General features: G+C 48.1%; 1 protein-coding gene across 2 annotated transcripts; it reads left to right on the forward strand.

Annotated features, from left to right (window-relative positions):
- The first annotated feature begins 1,391 nt into the window (after window positions 1-1,391).
- ZNF598 (zinc finger protein 598, E3 ubiquitin ligase) lies at window positions 1,392-16,447 on the forward strand. 2 transcript variants are annotated; one of them, XM_065645080.1, is made up of 12 exons: window positions 1,392-1,597; window positions 4,451-4,563; window positions 5,670-5,799; window positions 7,972-8,183; window positions 8,775-8,992; window positions 9,261-9,378; window positions 10,382-10,563; window positions 11,768-11,840; window positions 12,429-13,189; window positions 14,137-14,272; window positions 15,023-15,167; window positions 15,288-16,447. In XM_065645080.1, exons 1-12 carry the CDS (start codon window positions 1,415-1,417, stop codon window positions 15,633-15,635), a joined length of 2,619 nt encoding a protein of 872 aa, XP_065501152.1. In that variant the 5' UTR covers window positions 1,392-1,414; the 3' UTR covers window positions 15,636-16,447. The 2 variants fall into 2 exon arrangements, with proteins under 2 accessions (XP_065501152.1, XP_065501153.1); XM_065645081.1 differs by having other exon boundaries at window positions 11,771-11,840.
- The last annotated feature ends 1,302 nt before the right edge of the window (window positions 16,448-17,749 follow it).

The raw sequence follows: 17,749 nt of genomic DNA on the forward strand, positions 1-17,749 counted from the left end.
AAAATACATAATCAGCCCTCAAAGCAAGTGCGGGAACATCTATTTCTTTACCAGCCGACCAGATGTATGGATGATGAACTCTAGTTCACTGTAACTCGCTCGGAAAGCCCACGCAGCTGGCACACGCTCAGATACCGAATGTGTGAATCAGGACATGGAGCACACACCAAGATTTCTCTGACGGTCTGAGCTCTTCACACGCTGACACTAACAGAGTCCATTTGTGGCACTGTCCTAATGGATGCAACATCCCTTTTGCCACTGTGTTTTAATTACACTTTTTAACAGTTTGTTTTGTTTTGTTTTCCAATTGTACATAGTACACACAGGCTACCCGATGCTTGTGTTACAAAATCAGCAGAGCTGCAGGTCTGACCCGTCCATCCTGGCAAACCCCAGGTCACAGAATCATGGAATCCCAGGTTGGAAGGGACCTCAGGGATCATCTGGTCCAACCTTTCTTGGCACAAGCCCGGTCTAGACAAGCTGGCCCAGCACCTGTCCAGCTGAATCTTAAGTGTCCACTGCTGGGGAATCCACCGCTTCCCTGGGGAGGTTATTCCAATGGCTGATTGTCCTCATCGGGAAAAATTCCCTTCTTGTGTTCAATCAGGATCTTGTACCATCGCCCCTCGTCTTTGCCATGGGCCTCCTTGTCCAAAGGGATCTCCAGCTGCTTTGTACCCACCCCTGAAACACGACGAGCTCTCCCCTCGGCCTCTTTTCTCCAGGCTGAACAAGCCCCGTTCTCTCAGCCTTTCCTCACTGGTGCCTTCCCAGTCCTTGGATCATCTTTGTGGCCCTTCCCTGGCCCCTCTCCAGCCTGGCCACAGCTTTTTGTACAGCGGGGACCAAAACCCAGCTCAGGATTCCAGGGGTGGCCCGACCAGCGCGGGGCAGAGCGGGATGTCCCCACAGAGAGGGGCTGCAGCCGCCCAGGGACAGGCCCCGAGGTGACACAGGGCAGGCCCCGAGGTGACACAGCACAATCCGCAGCCGCCCGGCACTGCTGGGCCTCCCTCGAGACTCGTTCCGGCGCCACCGGGCACCGCGCCGGCAAATGGCCCCGCGGACCTCCTCCGCCTGAGGGGAGACCAGAGGGAGGCGGCCAGAGGGGCTCGCGGGGCGGGGACGCTCTGGGCTGCTTCTCGATGGTCGGGAGCTGGAGGACGCGCGGTGACGTCAGGAGGAGTGGCGCTCTAGCCGCCGTGGGAAGATAATGGGAGGGTGGGGCGCCCCTCTAGGCGAAGACTCCATGGTCACCTCAGCCGGGGATCTCCGAGGGCGGCTCTCTATGGTCGGAAGGCGGGCAGAGAGTCGCGCGCCGGGCCGGGCGACGCTCTAGGCTGCCTCTTGGTGGCGCGGGGTGTTGCTAGGCGGTGCGGGGCCTAGGCCGCGGCGGGTCGGCGCCGCCATGGCCGCCTCGGCCTCCGGCGCGGCGGGGCCGGCGGACGGGCCGTGCGTGCTGTGCTGCGGGGAGCTGGAGGTGGTGGCGCTGGGCCGCTGCGACCACCCCATCTGCTACCGCTGCTCCGTGCGGATGCGGGCGCTGTGCGGCGTGCGGTACTGCGCCGTGTGCCGGGAGGAGCTGGGCCAGGTGAGGCCGGCACCGGCGGGCCGGCAGCCGGGCCGGCTCGGGCCGCTCCCCCGGGCCGGGGCTGGGCTGGGCTGGGCTGAGGCCGGGGCGGCGGGGAGCGGGGCGGGGGGCCGGGGAGGCCTCGGGCAGGCGTTGGGCCGCGGAGCGAGTCGTGCGAAGTGCTGAGTGGGGCCGGGGGCCGGCGGCACCGGCCGGAGGAGCCGGGAGGGCTGTTGGAAACATCATATGGAGAAAATGGACTTTAAAGGCAATTTTTTTTTTTTTTTTTTTTTTTTTTTTTTAATGAGCAGGGCTCGCTCTGCAGAGCCGGTGTGACGTGGTCCCGGATGACTCTGTCATCCTGCCGAATTCCTGGCTTGATTTTAAGCTGGAGGGAGAGCACGTTTTGTGCTGTTCCAGGGCTGGCTCATCCCTCGCCTCACAGCACCCGCGCTGCCGCTGGCCCCGCTCCTGTCAGCGCGAGCTGCCTCTTCCGCGTATGCTTCACAAGTAATTTCCCCTCAGTTAACAATTTTTCTGATAGATTTCTGTTTTCTCGTGGCCTGCATGTGCGATAGTGCAGGCAGCTCAGCGCTGTGGCTCTGCTGCGCGGACGGAGCCGAGGGCTCGGTGCAGCGGTGAGAAAAGTTGTTTAAGGATGTTTGTAAAACCAAATTTTGATGCATTAATTTGTTTCTGCAAAACTGATACAGAGGAAAAACCCTTTAAGAGGAAAACAATTGGCACTAGCACTGAATCTAATACACTGAGATGGTTTAGGAAGTGAAATAAAACAAATATATCATGGGGAGGGGGCTCTCCCCTTTACAAAAGCAGAAATGCCCCCCTCCCCAACTGAACTGTTGCCTTTTGCTGCTTTTCATGGTGTTCGGATGGCTGGAGGGATTGAAGATCTTGGGCTTTGTGCTGAAGATCCTCAGTTTGTGGAGGCCAGGAAGGTGGATATGGGTTTAGACTGAGCCTAGTGACACAGGAGTAGCCTCTGTGTACAGACGGATATGCTGTGCAAGTGATTTTATCTGTGGCCGTCCTCTGAGGAGCTGCTGCTCCGCTTCCCCCATCACATGAAGAAGCAAACTGTGAAGTTACTTCATCCTTAAACCTGCTTGTCTTGGGCTCACGGGTTGACTGTTAATCTCAAGAACTTTTCAGTTCTGTGATATCGCTGTATTATGTGGCCTGAACTTTGGGTCATTCAGCCGTTTTTTCCCTCATTTATGAACTGTTTAAAATGATTGTTATAATTGACTGAGTGGTCATTTTTAGTGGCCGTGCTCTTTTTTTATTCCCTTAAGTGCCACTATGATACTATTCTGTCTGCCCAAGGAAAGAAAAAATATATTAGGAGCCATAAATCACATCAAAACTGCCGCTGAATGAACTGAATGCAGGTGTAGGACCCAAAACAGTCTCTTCATTTGCACGGTGTGTGTGGAATTAGAAGAGGCAGGTCCGACACTCCCAGATCTCAGCCGCTGTCGTACAGAGCGGTGTAGAAAAAACTGGTGTCACAGCAGAATGACCAAAGGAAATAGAACTAGAAAAGGAGCAGCAAATGTAACTATAAGGATGGGTGGCAGCACAGGACATGACAAAGGAGAAAGCTGGACGTACTTGTTATGGTAATATGTGCTTTCGGTGATGTGTCATTGCTGCAATGAAATCAGGATTACTTGTTGACCTGTAAACTAACCCTGCTGTGTACCCGGGTCAGGCTCGGTTGGTTTGTTGCAGGTATTGGAGCTGCTGTAGGAAATCGTGTTGGACTCCTGTGGTAAAATCTGCTTTTCAGCAGTCCGCTCCTCTCTTCTAAAACTCTCTTTGGGCTGAAATGAAACGTCAATTAAAGTGAATTTTTTAAATAATTGGAATTAGATGTAGTTGTCATTTATCCAACAATCTTCTATTCTGTTTACTTTAAGCCGGATATTTCAGAAGCTGAGTGTGTTTTTTGTTTTGTTTAACTTAAAAGTAGCCCCACTGTAACGAAAGCTTTAAACCTCACAAAACCGCACACACAAGCTTTGTTCTGTGGTATTTCACCCCGACAAGGGTAGAGGAGAAATATAACCAGACTAAACTACATGTGCGTTATATAACTGAATGCTTTTATTAAGATTGTAGGTATTTCTAGATTTACAACACTTACTGAAAGACGCTTTGGTGTGTTTGTGTCTCGGCCTTTCTGAGCTGGTGCAGCAGCTCCAGCTGTTTCCAAAACGTTGCTGCTACCCCAGGATGTCCCAAACTGGGATCGGGGGCTGGAGCAGAGCGGGGAGGCGGCTTCTGAGCAGGATTTAACATCCGAATGGCTGCGGGCTGAGACCCCAACTGCTTGGAGCTCAGCAGGAGCAACTGTGAGCAAGCGGGTTCCCTTGGAAAAGGGGTATGTGGTCCCGATAATTTGGGAAGTGATGTAGGATTTTGTTTCTGGCTTTCCTGGTAGTTAAGGAAAGAAGAAACAGGATTTTCCCAGTCAGACTCTGAACGATGTCGCTTGTCACTCCCAGCCTGCAGGTTTCTGCGCTGTCCCGCCAGAGGGAGCGGAGCGCTGGGCTCTTGACAGGCGTTTGCTGTTGAGCATATTTACTCTTGGCACAGCTGTGGTAGCAAAATGTATCATCAAAGAGTGTCGTAATTTAGTTCAACATCCAAAGACCAGGCTAGGCCAATGCACCTTGGGTTAAGCTGCCTAGTTTGCTGGAGGTCCATAAGGAGCTGACAGTTGTGGGGCAGTGTCGGAGGCGGTGACACAGCTGGGACTGACACTGAGCCCGGGCTGTGGCGAGTTCCCTCCCAAACAGTTTGTGCTGCGAAGTTGTCTGTAATCTCCGATTCTCATGCTGCCCGCAGGTTGTCTTTGGACGGAAGCTCACGTCTTTCTCAGCAATAGCACTTCACCAGCTGCAGCATGAGAAGAAATACGACATTTATTTTACGGATGAAGACGTTTATGCACTGTACAGGTGAGCACTGGGATCCCTCCTGTAACACATCCCTGCAGCAACATATTCTTATGGCGTTACGTGGCAGGAAATACTTGCTGCAGGAGCTCAGTGTGGTTTGTTTGGAGGGACAGAGCCCTGTGTGTGTTAATCACCATGTGGTGTGGGCGCTTTGGGAGCACGGCCACTCAGTGGCTCCTCCGAGCCGGAGCGTTGGATTCACCCCTGTATAACACACAAGTGTTGCTCTGTCAATAAAAGTTGCTCTTTGCTTCTTTATCAACAGCAAACTTGCTGAAAGGCTTTTCATTCCTTGCATGGCTCCTGTGGAAATCACTAAATTACTATTATAATTGGGTTTATTGCTGTGCTGCGTAAGGACTAACCAAAAGTAATGGTACCGGACGCTGTATGAAAAGAAGAGCAACCTTGTCTGCCTACAAAGATCCTTGTTCTAAATGGGAGAGAAAAAGGCTGAAGTAAAAAACCAAGGCAGAGTAAAAAATATGGCATCAGCATCATTCATGTTCTAAAAATATTTTTCATAACATGCTTAATTGGGAGGCTTTAAGATAATTGAAAACAGTTAAAAGGAAAGAAGAGTGAAAAAAGTTGAAACCAGGCAGGCAGTGGTACCTTTTTCTTGGAGAACTGTGCGTTATACCAAACGTGATTTGGGCTGACACATTTACAGTTTTGTATGACTTCATATTTATGGAATTGGGTGATGGGTTTAGTGGGCAGAATCAGTTTGAATTCTTTATCTCCCTGCCCCATCATATTCTTCAGTTTCTGACGGTAGAAAGTGTAATAAATTGGCTGTGAATGTTGCGTGTATCTGCCGAAGCGTCGCTAAGCAGGTTTGTTTTCGGGTGACAGTGTGTTTTACTGACACCGGGACTGTCCTGCTCTTCTCTTGCAGCTGAAGCCTCTGTGTGATTTAGTTCTGTTCCTGACAGATGACAAAGTGTTCTTGGAATAACCGGGACACTAACCTCATTACAGATTGCTGGGGAGCCGTAAAAGCGCAGCCTTCTGCTGCGGGCAGAACGTTTGGTTTTGGGTAATGCTATTGTGTTACTGAGAGGGAAATGGATAATTTTCAGGAAATCTTTCTTGTCCCTCAGGAAGCTGCTGCAGCACGAGTGCTCTTTGTGTCCAGATGCGAAGCCATTCAACACCTTTGCAGACCTGGAGCAGCACATGAGGAAGCAGCATGAGCTCTTCTGTTGCAAACTCTGTGTTAAACACTTAAAGGTGAGTCAGTTCTGCGTTTAAATGTGTGGGGAGGAGGGTCCTTCCCTGCGGGACCTGCAGGAGCACCTGGGGAGGGGGGTGGTTGAACAGTACCCGTTTCTCTTTTAAGTTTCCTCTGCCTGCCTGCAGTGAGGCCAGGTACTTTATTTTAAGTCTGTCTTCCATAAACTGATTAATGAAGAAAGCCTGAAGGTTCTCAGTGGATTATATGTTAAATTAAACCCAACCATTTTAATAACCCGCTGCGCCACACTGTGTGTAGATACCAAACCCTAACGGTCTGATAGGAATTTAATCCTGAGTCGTAGGCAGACTCGGTTACCACCGTATTGGTAGAGATTTGATGTCTGTTAAGATTTATAATGTCTTTATGAGCTAAAAGTGTAACTTCAGAAAAACCTTGGTGCCAGTTCAGACAGCTGAATGCATTGTGGAGCGATGGATTTGTGTCTTGGGTCAGACTTAACGTATCGTTTACAGTTGGGTCATGTACAGGATGAGAATCCACCTTGCAGCTTCAGTGAAATTTAATTATATTTCATTATCTTGTTTATTTGTTCAGAGCAAATTTCCTGTATCTCGTTGATTGGAAAATGAAACTCAGTGTTGCCTGCAGTTGTGGTCTGCTGTGTTTGACGTACACACGGAGAACGTGACAGGGGCTGTTGTAAAATGTATTTTACAGCCTACTGAAGATAAAACAGTTACTGGAAAGCTGAGTTGTGTATGTCTGAGATGGTGATGTGTATTGAGCCTTAAAATTACTCATCTTACTGCCACCATCATTCTTTTTTATTTTTTTCAATCCCACCCAAATTGCCTTCAGAAGGGCTGGTCTTGTGTCACTCGAGCGACGCTTTGGCACAGTCTACAAGTCAGAACTGCGCCCTGGAGCCAGAGCGTGGTTTGTATTTCTGAATTACGCAGCGAACAAAATCGGCAGCTACTGTTAAATGAAATGTAGGACTCCTAACCTGTGTCTAACAGTTGTCAGCCTTCCTATTGTTGTTGGAGGGAACTAAATGCACACACACTTATTTTTATAACTCATTACACGTGGTTTTGTATGCGTGTTTGTCTTCTCTGAAACCAATGAAATATCAAATCAGAAAAATATATTTATCCTGTGGTGCCACAGTTGGTTTATGCCAACCGAGCTGTGGGTTTACTGCCAGAGGGACGGGATCCAGGAGCGGGCAGGCCGACTGGGACGGACACTGATCATTTTTGGTTTTGCAGGGTTAGCTGATGTGACTCACCAGAGCTCATTCGAAGGAGGTGGTTGGGGAGGGCAAGACGCTCCTTTGGGTTGCGGTGTCCTCTGAGCCCTGGCAAAGTGCTGGTTCCATGGGCAGCTCAGGCAGCGAGTGCTACAGGAACTTGTTTGGCGTTGCCTCTCCCAGAGAATTCACAAGCAACAGTAGAACTCACTGGCTTTTAATTTCAGAGATTCTTATTTCACAGAAAAAGGTTCCATATTACTAGTACCCATTGGAAAGAAATTCTTAAACTTGCAAAAGCTTCAGTCAATCAACCCCAGCTCAGCCAAACAAACCCTTTCCCAGAACACGTTAACACTCCCTGTCTAGGTGAAAAATAAAGGATATTATGTTCTCAAGGCTTTCAGCTTTTTTGGCATCTTCAGAACCCTTCCTACCGAAATAGCTTGTGCGTTTGTAAGGACAGAAGATAGGCTTATGATACAAAATTATTCACTGAACTGGATCCTTTGTGTGTAGCTGTCTTGGGGTAGTTGCTCGCTGAGGAAAGTAAAACAGCTCGCTTCTGGTTTACGGGGTTTTTAGTTTGAGTATGCAAAATACTGTATGTTTGTGAATACACATTTAGGATTTTTTCCCTCACCAGAGATTATAATTTAAAGTTTGTTGCATTATGTTAATACACGAAGAAAAACATGAAAGGGAAAAAGGTGAATTAGATCTGTTTCCAGTGTTCAAACTGAGTGAAATGCAAGTTAGATTTAGTTTGGGTCTATCACCTGAGTTTTGTTTCCTATTTACTGAGAATATGAGGTGCCGGTTATCAAACCGTGTCTTCCTGAAGCAAATCTTCCACTCCTACCAATTAACAAGTTGTGCGCAGCCTGGCTTATTCCATTTTGTTCTGTGCTCACAAGAACTAATACATATGTATATATTGTTTTTTCTTCAGATTTTTACTTACGAACGGAAATGGTATTCTCGTAAGGACCTCGCCCGCCATCGGATCCACGGAGACCCGGATGACACCTCTCACCGCGGGCACCCCCTGTGCAAGTTCTGTGACGAGCGCTATTTGGATAATGATGAGTTACTGAAACACTTAAGACGAGATCATTATTTTTGTCATTTCTGTGACTCTGATGGTGCTCAGGAATACTACAGGTTTGTGCGAGCAGTTTGTTCCTCTTTCTGTAGCTTACATTTTGAGGGAAAAATTGCTTGGGTCTGCTTTGAATTTTGGGGAAAATAGTGCTTGAAAACAGAGGGTGAGAATGTGAGCAGGTTGGCTGCAGTTTCATTTGTTCTTCAAACCAGTAGCCACAATAATCGCTTTCTGTCTAGTTCATATTTTAAAGTTTTCTTCATTCATGTTAAACGTTAAAAGTTACATTTTGCAGCATGACAGGAGATGTCTGCAGCTGTCTGGTGTGTCAGCTCTAATATTCCAAAGTTCATGTGCAAAGCAGATAGAAGTAAATTTTCTTTTATGAAATACGTGCCCCTCGCACAGCTGGGTGTGATGAGCATCAGCCAGCGGGTTCAGTTGAACATCTGGGATTGCACTTTAAGGTTTATTTCGACTGTACACAAGTGGTTTCAGCTGGAAAACTTGTCTGGGGGTAAATAAAGAACCAAGCACCCAGGCTTGTCTTCACTTCATCGTGTAAAGCAGCCACATACCATCCGTTACTGCTACACTTTCCCAAGAAATACGTGGGAAAGACGGCAGCTCGGCCTCTTTTCTCTTTCCAGTGATTACGAATACCTTCGGGAACACTTCCGCGAGAAGCACTTCCTTTGCGAAGAGGGCCGGTGCAGCACTGAGCAGTTCACCCACGCGTTCCGCACCGAGATCGATTACAAAGCGCACAAAACCGCCTGCCACAGCAAGAGCCGGGCAGAGGCGAGGCAGAACCGGCACATCGACCTGCAGTTCAACTACGCACCCAGGCACCAGAGGAGGAACGAGGGTACGTGTGCTCGCAGGATGAGAGATCTCTCTGCATAAAACCAAAATTACGTGAAACTAACATCACAGGTTACAATACATGGAATCCAGATACTGCAGAATAGATTTTAATGTGGCAGTCCTGAAGGTTCTGTAGACCACGTAATCATCAGACAGAAATCAAGATAGATTTGTTTGAAGTAGCGTTTTTTTGCTATATTTTTCAGGCATAGTGTAATGCCCAGATTAGAGAAATAATGTTGAGAGTGATCACCTTCCCTCCTGTGTAGGTGTGGTAGGTGGAGAGGACTACGAAGAGGTGGACAGGTACAACAGACAAGGGAGGCCCAGCAGACTGGGCAGCCGAGGGAGTCAGCAGAACAGAAGAGGCAGCTGGAGGTACAAGAGGTGAGTAGCACAACATTTGTGGATTTTTATTGCCGCTTGGTGCTGCATTGTGCTTACCAATTGATAATGGCCCAGTGGGAAGGAATTTGGCACAAAATTTGGAAGCCTCCATAGTGAATCCTTAGTTGCAAGCAGAACTGGTCTGAGCCTGCGTGCTTCCTGTGTACTCAGTCAAGGTGAAGTTATTTTGTGTGAAGTTTCGGCTCTCTGGACTTGACACAGGAAGAAAACAATGTAGTCTTGAACTTGTGAGTTAAACAAACTCGGAATCCTAAACAAATTTTAGCAGCTGTTTTTATGCTAATTTTTCTAAGGAGGATTTTCTGAAGTAAGTGACAAGTCTCTGCAGGTTTAATGGACTTTTTGGTCTGGGTAGTCATGAAATTCCTATTCTAAGGACTGTGCTTTTCATTGAACTAACAGATCTCTGTGTGGCCAGACTGAGTGCTTTGGAAAAAGAAGAGGGTTAAGTATTGAAATGAAATTTTGCATTTGCCTGTCTCTCCATCCACACAAGACTTTAGCACTTTATACATCCTGCACAGACGGTTGGCTGGTTCATTACCAGTGACTTCACTGGGGGAAAAGCTCCATCTCTAAACACTTACGTTTTGGTGTCACATGTAGATCGCGCATGTGTTGGGAGCTCATGGCAAACCACGTTTCAAAGAACTACTGTGGCCTACAAGTCTGATTTTGTGTGTTTGAAAATGAATGGGAGAGACAGGTGTCCCTGTGCATCCTTGGTGCTGTCTCTCCCAGTTCACCCCAGTTTCTTCTTATAACCACGTGTTGAATTTGCAAATCCAGGGGTGAACGTTGCCTGTCTCAGCTGGCACAGGGTGTTTTCAAGTGGGGGGTTTGTTGTGGCCTTCTCAGCAGGTGGCAGCACAAGATCAGGGACAGCCATCGAGGCTGACACCACAGAGGTGAGAGGTGGATCCAGACAAAACTGCTCAGTGATCCCTGTGGTCTGACCAAGAAAATCTGGCTTGTCCTCTAGGGAGGAAGAAGACAGAGATGTCGCAGCAGCAGTCAGGGCGTCTGTAGCAGCTAAACGGCAAGAAGAGAAAAAACGGGTAGAAGACAAAGAGGACAGCAGCAGTAGAGGTAAAAAGGAGGACTTGAGGGATTCTGAAGTACTCTGCTCCAAACGTGTGCCAAAGGCTTCAAACGATGCCACAGGTGAGTGTTGAGCATGTTCTGCAGCTGCAGGGACATGTGAAGGGTCCGGAGATCAGCCTGGCCAAAGTGGCATCACCATGCATTGTTCCCAAAAGAGCTGTGCAGGATCTTAAACCAGCAACATGGATTTGCAGTGAGATGTGTCCGAGTGGGTTGAGATTCCTGCAGCAGGTTCTACTTGAAATGGAGCTGGGTAGAAATAACAACTGCAATTAATGTACGACAGTACATGTGATGCTCCATCCAAGTCAGTATAATCTACGAATGTGCCGTTTCCTACTCGAGCGTGCAAGAACTGATTTATTGTGATGCTTGAGCTGAGTTTCCCCTGTTTTTTTAGAACAAGTTATTCCCAGTGGAAGTTTATAACTGGTGAAAGCAACCATTTAACTGTTTTGACCCAGGTCCAGTTTGGGACAAATAAATATGATGCAGTGGTGTTTTGATGTTACTCCACATCCATTTTCCACTGATTGCTCCTACAACAGGATTTCCCCTCCAAGATGATATGTGTCCATTATGGGTGTGGAGCTGCTGAGAGCTCTCTTGGGTTGATCGTGCCGCTCAATCGGGGCGCCAGGCAGGGTTCTCTCCCCAGCCTTTCCTGCCCACATGTCAAAGCTCTTAACAGTCTGTCCCTGAGCTGCTGCAGTCCACAGCACAGGGTTTGGATTTTCAAGCAAATCTAAATTGGGAATGAGTTATGTTTCTATGTAAAATGACTGCCCAGGAGCTAATTGCTGAGCAGCTTGGACATCTGTGCAGCAGAGGAGTGATGGAGAGCTCGGAGGAGCAGCTTTCCAGATGAAGAAGCGTTAGGGTACATCGGTTGGAGCACCGAGGTTTGAACACCCTGACCCCGTAGTTGAGTCCTGCCTCTGGTAGCAGCGTGAAGCATCTCGGGCTCCCGAGGGTTCCCTCACAAAGTGCTCATCAACTGACGTTTTGCTCACGTTAAGTATCATGAATTTCCCATATGCTCCAGCCAGTGTACGGTGACGTGATGGTGAAGGCAGTTAATGGAAGGAAAGGGTGATGAATAGATTTAAATTGTTCTGCTGGGATGTCACAGTTAATGACATCATCAGCTGCTGAAAATAGGACTTGTTAATGCTGCTGTCGTGTTCGTTGATAGCTTCCCCTCTGAAATGAATGGATTGTAGTTGAAAACATTTCTTTGCTCTTTTTGTCAATATTCCAAAAGAAGCAGCTGCTAATGGTGCTTTAAGCCAAGACGACTTTCCAGCAATTGGTTTGGCAGCGGGACCCCTACAAGGGTAAGTGTGTGCAAGGCTGCAGCAACGGGAAAGCAGATTTAGAAACTTACTTATGTTCTGCAGTTCTGGAGAAAACAATTTCACAGATCACTTAAACTACAAACACTTCCCCCTTCCCTGGTCCCCTTCTGCCTCAGCTGTTTCACCTGTACAAACGGCATCGGTTGTTCCTTCAGTTCATGGCTTGATCTTTTGGTGGTGCAATTTTGGGGAAATTCTCAATATTTTCCAGCCATTTTTAACTTGATGGCTTATCTTGAAGGAGCTGAGTTTTGAAAGTCCTCATTCCCTGAAATGGGTGATGGCGAGAATAGTGTCTGTGCAGGATGTGGCCCTCGAGTGCGCTCTGGCCAAGGTAACTGTACCAGGACGTGCTGCACCTCAGCTAGACCAGGGTGACGTCGAGGATGCTCCTTCCCACATATGGTTTCCAAGCCTGAGTGTCTTTGTATCCTGTTAACAATTAGGTCAGTTGTGCCACCCAGAGTGGTAGTTTGGGCAGGAGAATGGTCAGGTTTGGAGTTGGTCCTGCCTGTTGGGGTTGTGCAGCAGCACCGGTGTCACGCGCTGTGCTTTCCCTTTCCGCAGTTCTGCCCAGCTGGCGGTGAAGCTTAAAGAAGATGATTTCCCCAGCTTGTCATCCTCTGTGGCACCCACCGTCTCTTCTGGGATATCTTTGACATATACAGCGGCTGCAAAGAAATCAGCTTTTCAAGAGGAGGATTTTCCAGCACTGGTGTCCAAAATGAGGCCCAACAATAAAACAGTAACTAATATCACGTCCGCGTGGAACAATGGTTCCAGTAAAAGCGTGGTCGAAGCCATGAGCAGCCCCTGTGTAAACCAGATAGCCAAAAAGCCATCCTCCTTGAACAGCACTAAAGGAAGTAAGAAAAGCAATAAATTCTCTCAGTCAGATGATGAAGACAGCGGGAGTGGCTTGACAACCCAGGAGATCAGAAACACACCAACGATGTTTGACGTGTCGTCCTTGCTGGCAGCTTCTACCTCACAAACTTCTACGAAGGTGAGCAAGAAAAAGAAGATGGGGGTTGAGAAGCAGAGACCGTCATCCCCGCACCTGCTGCAGGAGACGTCGTTCCCCAGGTCGTCGGCCGAAAAGCCGCCAGAAGCAGAGCAGACGTCAAACGCGCCCTCTGCTCTTCACGCCCCCGACAGATGCTCAACGGTCACGAATGGTCATTTGGAAAAACCGTTAGCGATCTGTAGCACACCCAAAGAGCCCCCCGGCCTTAAAAAGCCCACAGTGACTCCCAAATGCCCGTTACCTCAGGAAGATTTCCCAGCTCTTGGGAGCTCAGGAACAGCGCGAATGCCCCCGCCACCAGGTAAGCGGCGCACAGCCAGCTTGGGGCGTAGCTTAGAGGAACACGGCACACGGGTGGGACGGACAAACTGCTCTGGGCCCTCGCGTGAGAGCGGTTCTGCTGCCACGTGCTAGGTCAGCCTTGGGAGTTTAAAACAGACAATCTGGGGGACACAGCGGGGCTTGAACGTCCTCTGAAACATGGTGGAGGCGGCGGCAGCGTTGCGGTGCTCTGCTCTGTGCAGGTGTCTGCTCGCTGCAGGCGGCTCACGGGCGATTCTTTACCTGTCGTTTCTTTTCCGGTGAGTCACATCTGGCACAGATCTGCACTTTTGTGCTCTCAGATCTAGTTTGGAAGCTCCGCGGGCAAAGGGAATCTCCCTTCAGCTGTGGCCTGTGCCCGCTGGTGCTCGTCAGCTGCCTCACGGGGTCACCTTTGTTCCGTGTTCAATTGCTTTTAGCGGTGCTGTAATCTTGTAAAAGTGGAGTAACACAGCAACAAACGTGACTTAACCAAAGTAGCGTCGCGTCAGGAGGTGCTCGCAGTGCTCTTCTGTGCCGCTCTGCGGGCGTTGCTCGGTGCAGTGTGCTAGAACATGCGATGCCTTGTGCTGCGGTGACTTCTAGAGTGATTTCTGTTCACTTTAACAATGTAAAAGTGTTTCTCATCTTGAGTTTGAGTTGTTTTTAAAAAAATATTTTCTACTGAAAAACTAAATAGTTAAAACACTTTCTCTGTAGAGTAACATCAGCCACCGTGAAGTGCTTCCTGACCTGCCTGTTAAGACACCAGCTTTCCACCTCTCTAATTTTTAGGTTTTTTCCAATACAGCGATGTCTGCACTACTGACTTTTCCTTCTTGGTGCCTCTGTGGAGTACATCAGACCACTGGCGTTAATTTTAGACGGTGGTATGTGGGCGCCACAGATATTTGCTCTAACTTCTCGCCCGTTCTCTGCTTTATTTAGGCTTTAACACTGTGGTGCTATTAAAGAATCCTCCTCCGCCTCCGGGACTGTCGGTGCCTGTTAGTAAACCCCCTCCAGGTTTTGCTGTTATTCCATCCACCAAAATCTCTGAACCTGTCACTACATCTGTGAAAGAGTAAGTAAAAGTCCTCAGAGTTCGAGTTACGTTAGACATCACATCTCGGTTCTGTCATATGGGCCTCAAACAGCACAAGGAACACTCTGGGGATTATTTGGAGCAGGAGGGCAGATCCTTACGGATTCCTGCTGGGGAGTTTCATGGCGGTTGGGGGCTGGATTTGGGAGGGGTGCATGAAAGAAAGCACAAAGTCTGAGGAAATGGAAACCTGTGCAGTGTGGCAGCTCAGCCTTCTGTCTTGTCTCGATTTATTTGGAAATCTGCAGCTTCAGCGTATTTCTTAACCTTTCCATCAGTTCTATCCATGTTTTCCTTGGTGACCTCTAAATACCTTCATTGTTCTGGCCTTCCCAGTAGCTGGTCTATGGTCAGGTGGAAAAGGGGAGGGGAAAACTTGTGTAAATTTAATACATGTATCTACATGAATCCGTTTGGTTTTATTCAAGGTGCAGGTCCTTGTTGCTTGTGCCTTTTTAGTCACCCTGGCTTACAAACCAGCCAGTCGAGACTGTTAAACTTGCAGTTTAAATTTTCTGTCTGGGTAAAGCTGGAATGTGCTGCAGTGATTCCCCAGGACACGTTTCACAGTCCCGTCGGGACAGCCGCCTGCTCCTTGTTGTCACTGCGTGCGCGAGTGGGTGGAGAAGGAGAGCGCGTCCTGTAGAACAGCCACACAACGTACGTCCCGCAGCGTCTTTGTGTGACACGAAGCCATGTCAGGTTCACTCTTGGTCTTTTTGAATGCAGGCCAAAATCCTGTCACAGAACGTACTTGATACCTGAAAACTTCCAGCAAAGGAACATTCAGCTGATACAATCTATTAAAGAATTTCTTCAAAGTGACGAGTCCAAGTTCAATAAGTTTAAAACTCATTCTGGGCAATTCAGGCAGGTGAGTGGGAAGGAACCTTGGGATTCCCAAAACCTTCCTCTGGGAGAAAGTGGATCCCAGTGGGATTTTTTTAATATATATATTTTTTTTCTAATTCTTCCACTTCTTTTTTCACCGAAGGGTCTGATTTCTGCAGCACACTATTACAAAAGTTGCCGAGACCTGCTCGGAGATAACTTCAAGAAAATTTTTAATGAGTTGCTGGTGTTGTTACCAGACACAGTTAAGCAACAAGAACTGCTTTCCGCTCACAACGATTTCAGAATCAAAGAAAAACAAAGCTCAAACAAACCCAAAAAGAACAAAAAGAATGTTTGGCAGACGGACTCCAGCTCTGATCTCGACTGCTCCATCTGCCCCACGTGTCAGCAGGTGCTGACCCCGCAGGACGTTGTCACCCACAAGGCGCTGCACCTGGAGGACGAGGAGTTCCCGTCCCTGCAGGCCATCAGCAGGATCATCACTTAGCTTTCCCACCACCAATAAAAGTGTCTCTCTTGCTAAATATGCACTTTTTGGGATGAGGTTTGGCGGCGCGGTGAGAGCCGGGCAGGGAACCCCGGGGAGCCGCTGGTGCGGGTCAGAGACCTGTGCGCGGGAGCACCCGACTGAAGTCTGAGCTCCAGACGCCTGAGGAGAACGGGGCTGCAATCGCTGCAGCGGGTGGGGGGGCGGGGGCCACATCTCTAACACGCAATAGCTGAGAAGATACTTTCTGATCTGGATTCTGACAGGGGAGACATCATAGGGGGATAAGTATCTGGTTTTGGTTTTTCCTTTTTTTTTTTCTTTTTCTTGGGGGGGTGGGGGAAGATTATGAATCACTGAAATGAGCAGAAGCAAAAGTGGCTTCCCTTATAATATTCTGATTTTTTTTTTTTTTTTTTTGTGCTATTTCTGTGACCACAGAGGTCACAGTAGTCAGGGGTACAACGGGGCAGAACAGCAGAAGATGCTGCTCACCGGTGAGACTGCTACAGCCGCAGGGCTGAAAACACTGGGCCGCTCACATAGCAAAGAAAACTGCCTGAAAACGGAATTAATCTACTACTTGAAGAACTGGACTGATCTGTGCGATGAGTTGAACATGAGATTTGAAGTTGCCTCTGACCTTTTTATGTAACGTGTTCTTTAAAGAAACTTATTTTGTAGCGCTGCATGTAGAATAATGATATTAAGGCTTTACTTTCTGTAAAGCAGCCTTCACAGTAATTTTATTTAATGACTGCCATGTTTTTAATTTCTTGGATGTATTAATGGGACACATTAAATGCTGCTGATCACTGACCGTGTTTATCTGCGGTGCCTTTCGGTGCATTTCTCCGTTTCCAGTGGTCTGTGCTAACAAGGGTCACTTGTCAAGATCGGATGGAGCGTTTCCATCCCATCCCTCCCGTGGCGATACTGGTCTGAAGTAGCTTTGCTTATGTTACTTGGCACCTCGCAGTTCCACTCCTGGGTACCGAAGGGAATGGGTTTGTGGTTGAGGTAACTCCTGCAGCGGCAGCTGTGCCGACGCCTCCCCGTGCACTCCAGGGCCGGAATTCAGTGTCCGATCCTCTCCCCTCCCCACAGACCAGGTGGAGTTATTTTTAACATGTAGGAACAAAGTCGAAATTAATTCATGTAATTTTTAGTGATGAAACACTGCTTTTATATAAGCATAGTTTCCATGAAAGCGAGCTCGGAGTATCGCTGAGGAGCTGGTCCTGCCTACAGAAAGTTTTCCTTGCCTTTCTATTTTCACTTGTCCTGCCTACAGACAGTTTGCCTTGCCTTACGTTTTTTATTTTCACTTGCTGTCAGGCTGCAAAGTGCTTTTGGTTTCTTTTCCCAACAGTTCAGCCTGGTTTGGATACCTGCAGGTGTTTTAATTGCCCGCGTGGCTGTTTATAAAATGCAGGAATCTGCGACGCGCCTGTCCTGCTGCCAGTCGGCTCCTCCCGAGCCCCTTCCCCGGCCCTGTCTTTGGTTTGTACCATTCAGGGGAGTTAAATGCATTTGCTCTGCAGGAGTGTCACGTCCTCCCTTGGTGTTTCAGCTCCTGGCTCTGTCCGCAGACACTGCCCAGGTGCTGCTGGAGGTTCCTCGAGCCATCGATCCCTCCGGCTGCTCCTTCCTCGTGCTCACCTGATTAAATAAAATATTACCACTTTTTTTTTTTTTTTTCCCCAGGCCGCTTCTATTCATTTTTAACTCTTTATTGAAAATACGTTGCAGTTGGTTACATGGACACTGAAAATACATGATCACAGATTGTTCTCTCAAAAGATATTTTTATATATATAATATATACAAAAGTTGTAAACATTTTTAACTTAAGTCCATACACAGTCCACTTTATACTACAATGCACATAAGGTTAGTGACAACTGCAACTCTTTGAAGCGGTCTGCTCATACAGAGGTATCTGCAAAAAAAAACCCTTAAGTTTGCAAGTCACGTTTGGTATTGGTTTGATATTAAAACTCTTAAAGAATCTGAGGTTTAAATGCGTATTGCAACAAAATATGGTACAGGCAGCTGAACTGGGGGTTCGAGTTGAGCCGGGGCCGGGTGTTTCTGAGCCCCCTGGGGGGAAG

This window comes from Caloenas nicobarica, chromosome 14, assembly GCF_036013445.1.
Source record: "Caloenas nicobarica isolate bCalNic1 chromosome 14, bCalNic1.hap1, whole genome shotgun sequence".
Taxonomy (NCBI): domain Eukaryota; kingdom Metazoa; phylum Chordata; class Aves; order Columbiformes; family Columbidae; genus Caloenas; species Caloenas nicobarica.

Coding starts and splice junctions, on each gene's coding strand:
- ZNF598 (XM_065645080.1), top strand. CDS start 1,415: ATGGCCGCCTCGGCCTCCGGCGCGGCGGGGCCGGCGGACGGGCCGTGC. Junction 10,564..11,767: donor GGCTTCAAACGATGCCACAG/GTGAGTGTTGAG, acceptor ATATTCCAAAAG/AAGCAGCTGCTAATGGTGCT. Junction 14,273..15,022: donor GTCACTACATCTGTGAAAGA/GTAAGTAAAAGT, acceptor TTTTGAATGCAG/GCCAAAATCCTGTCACAGAA.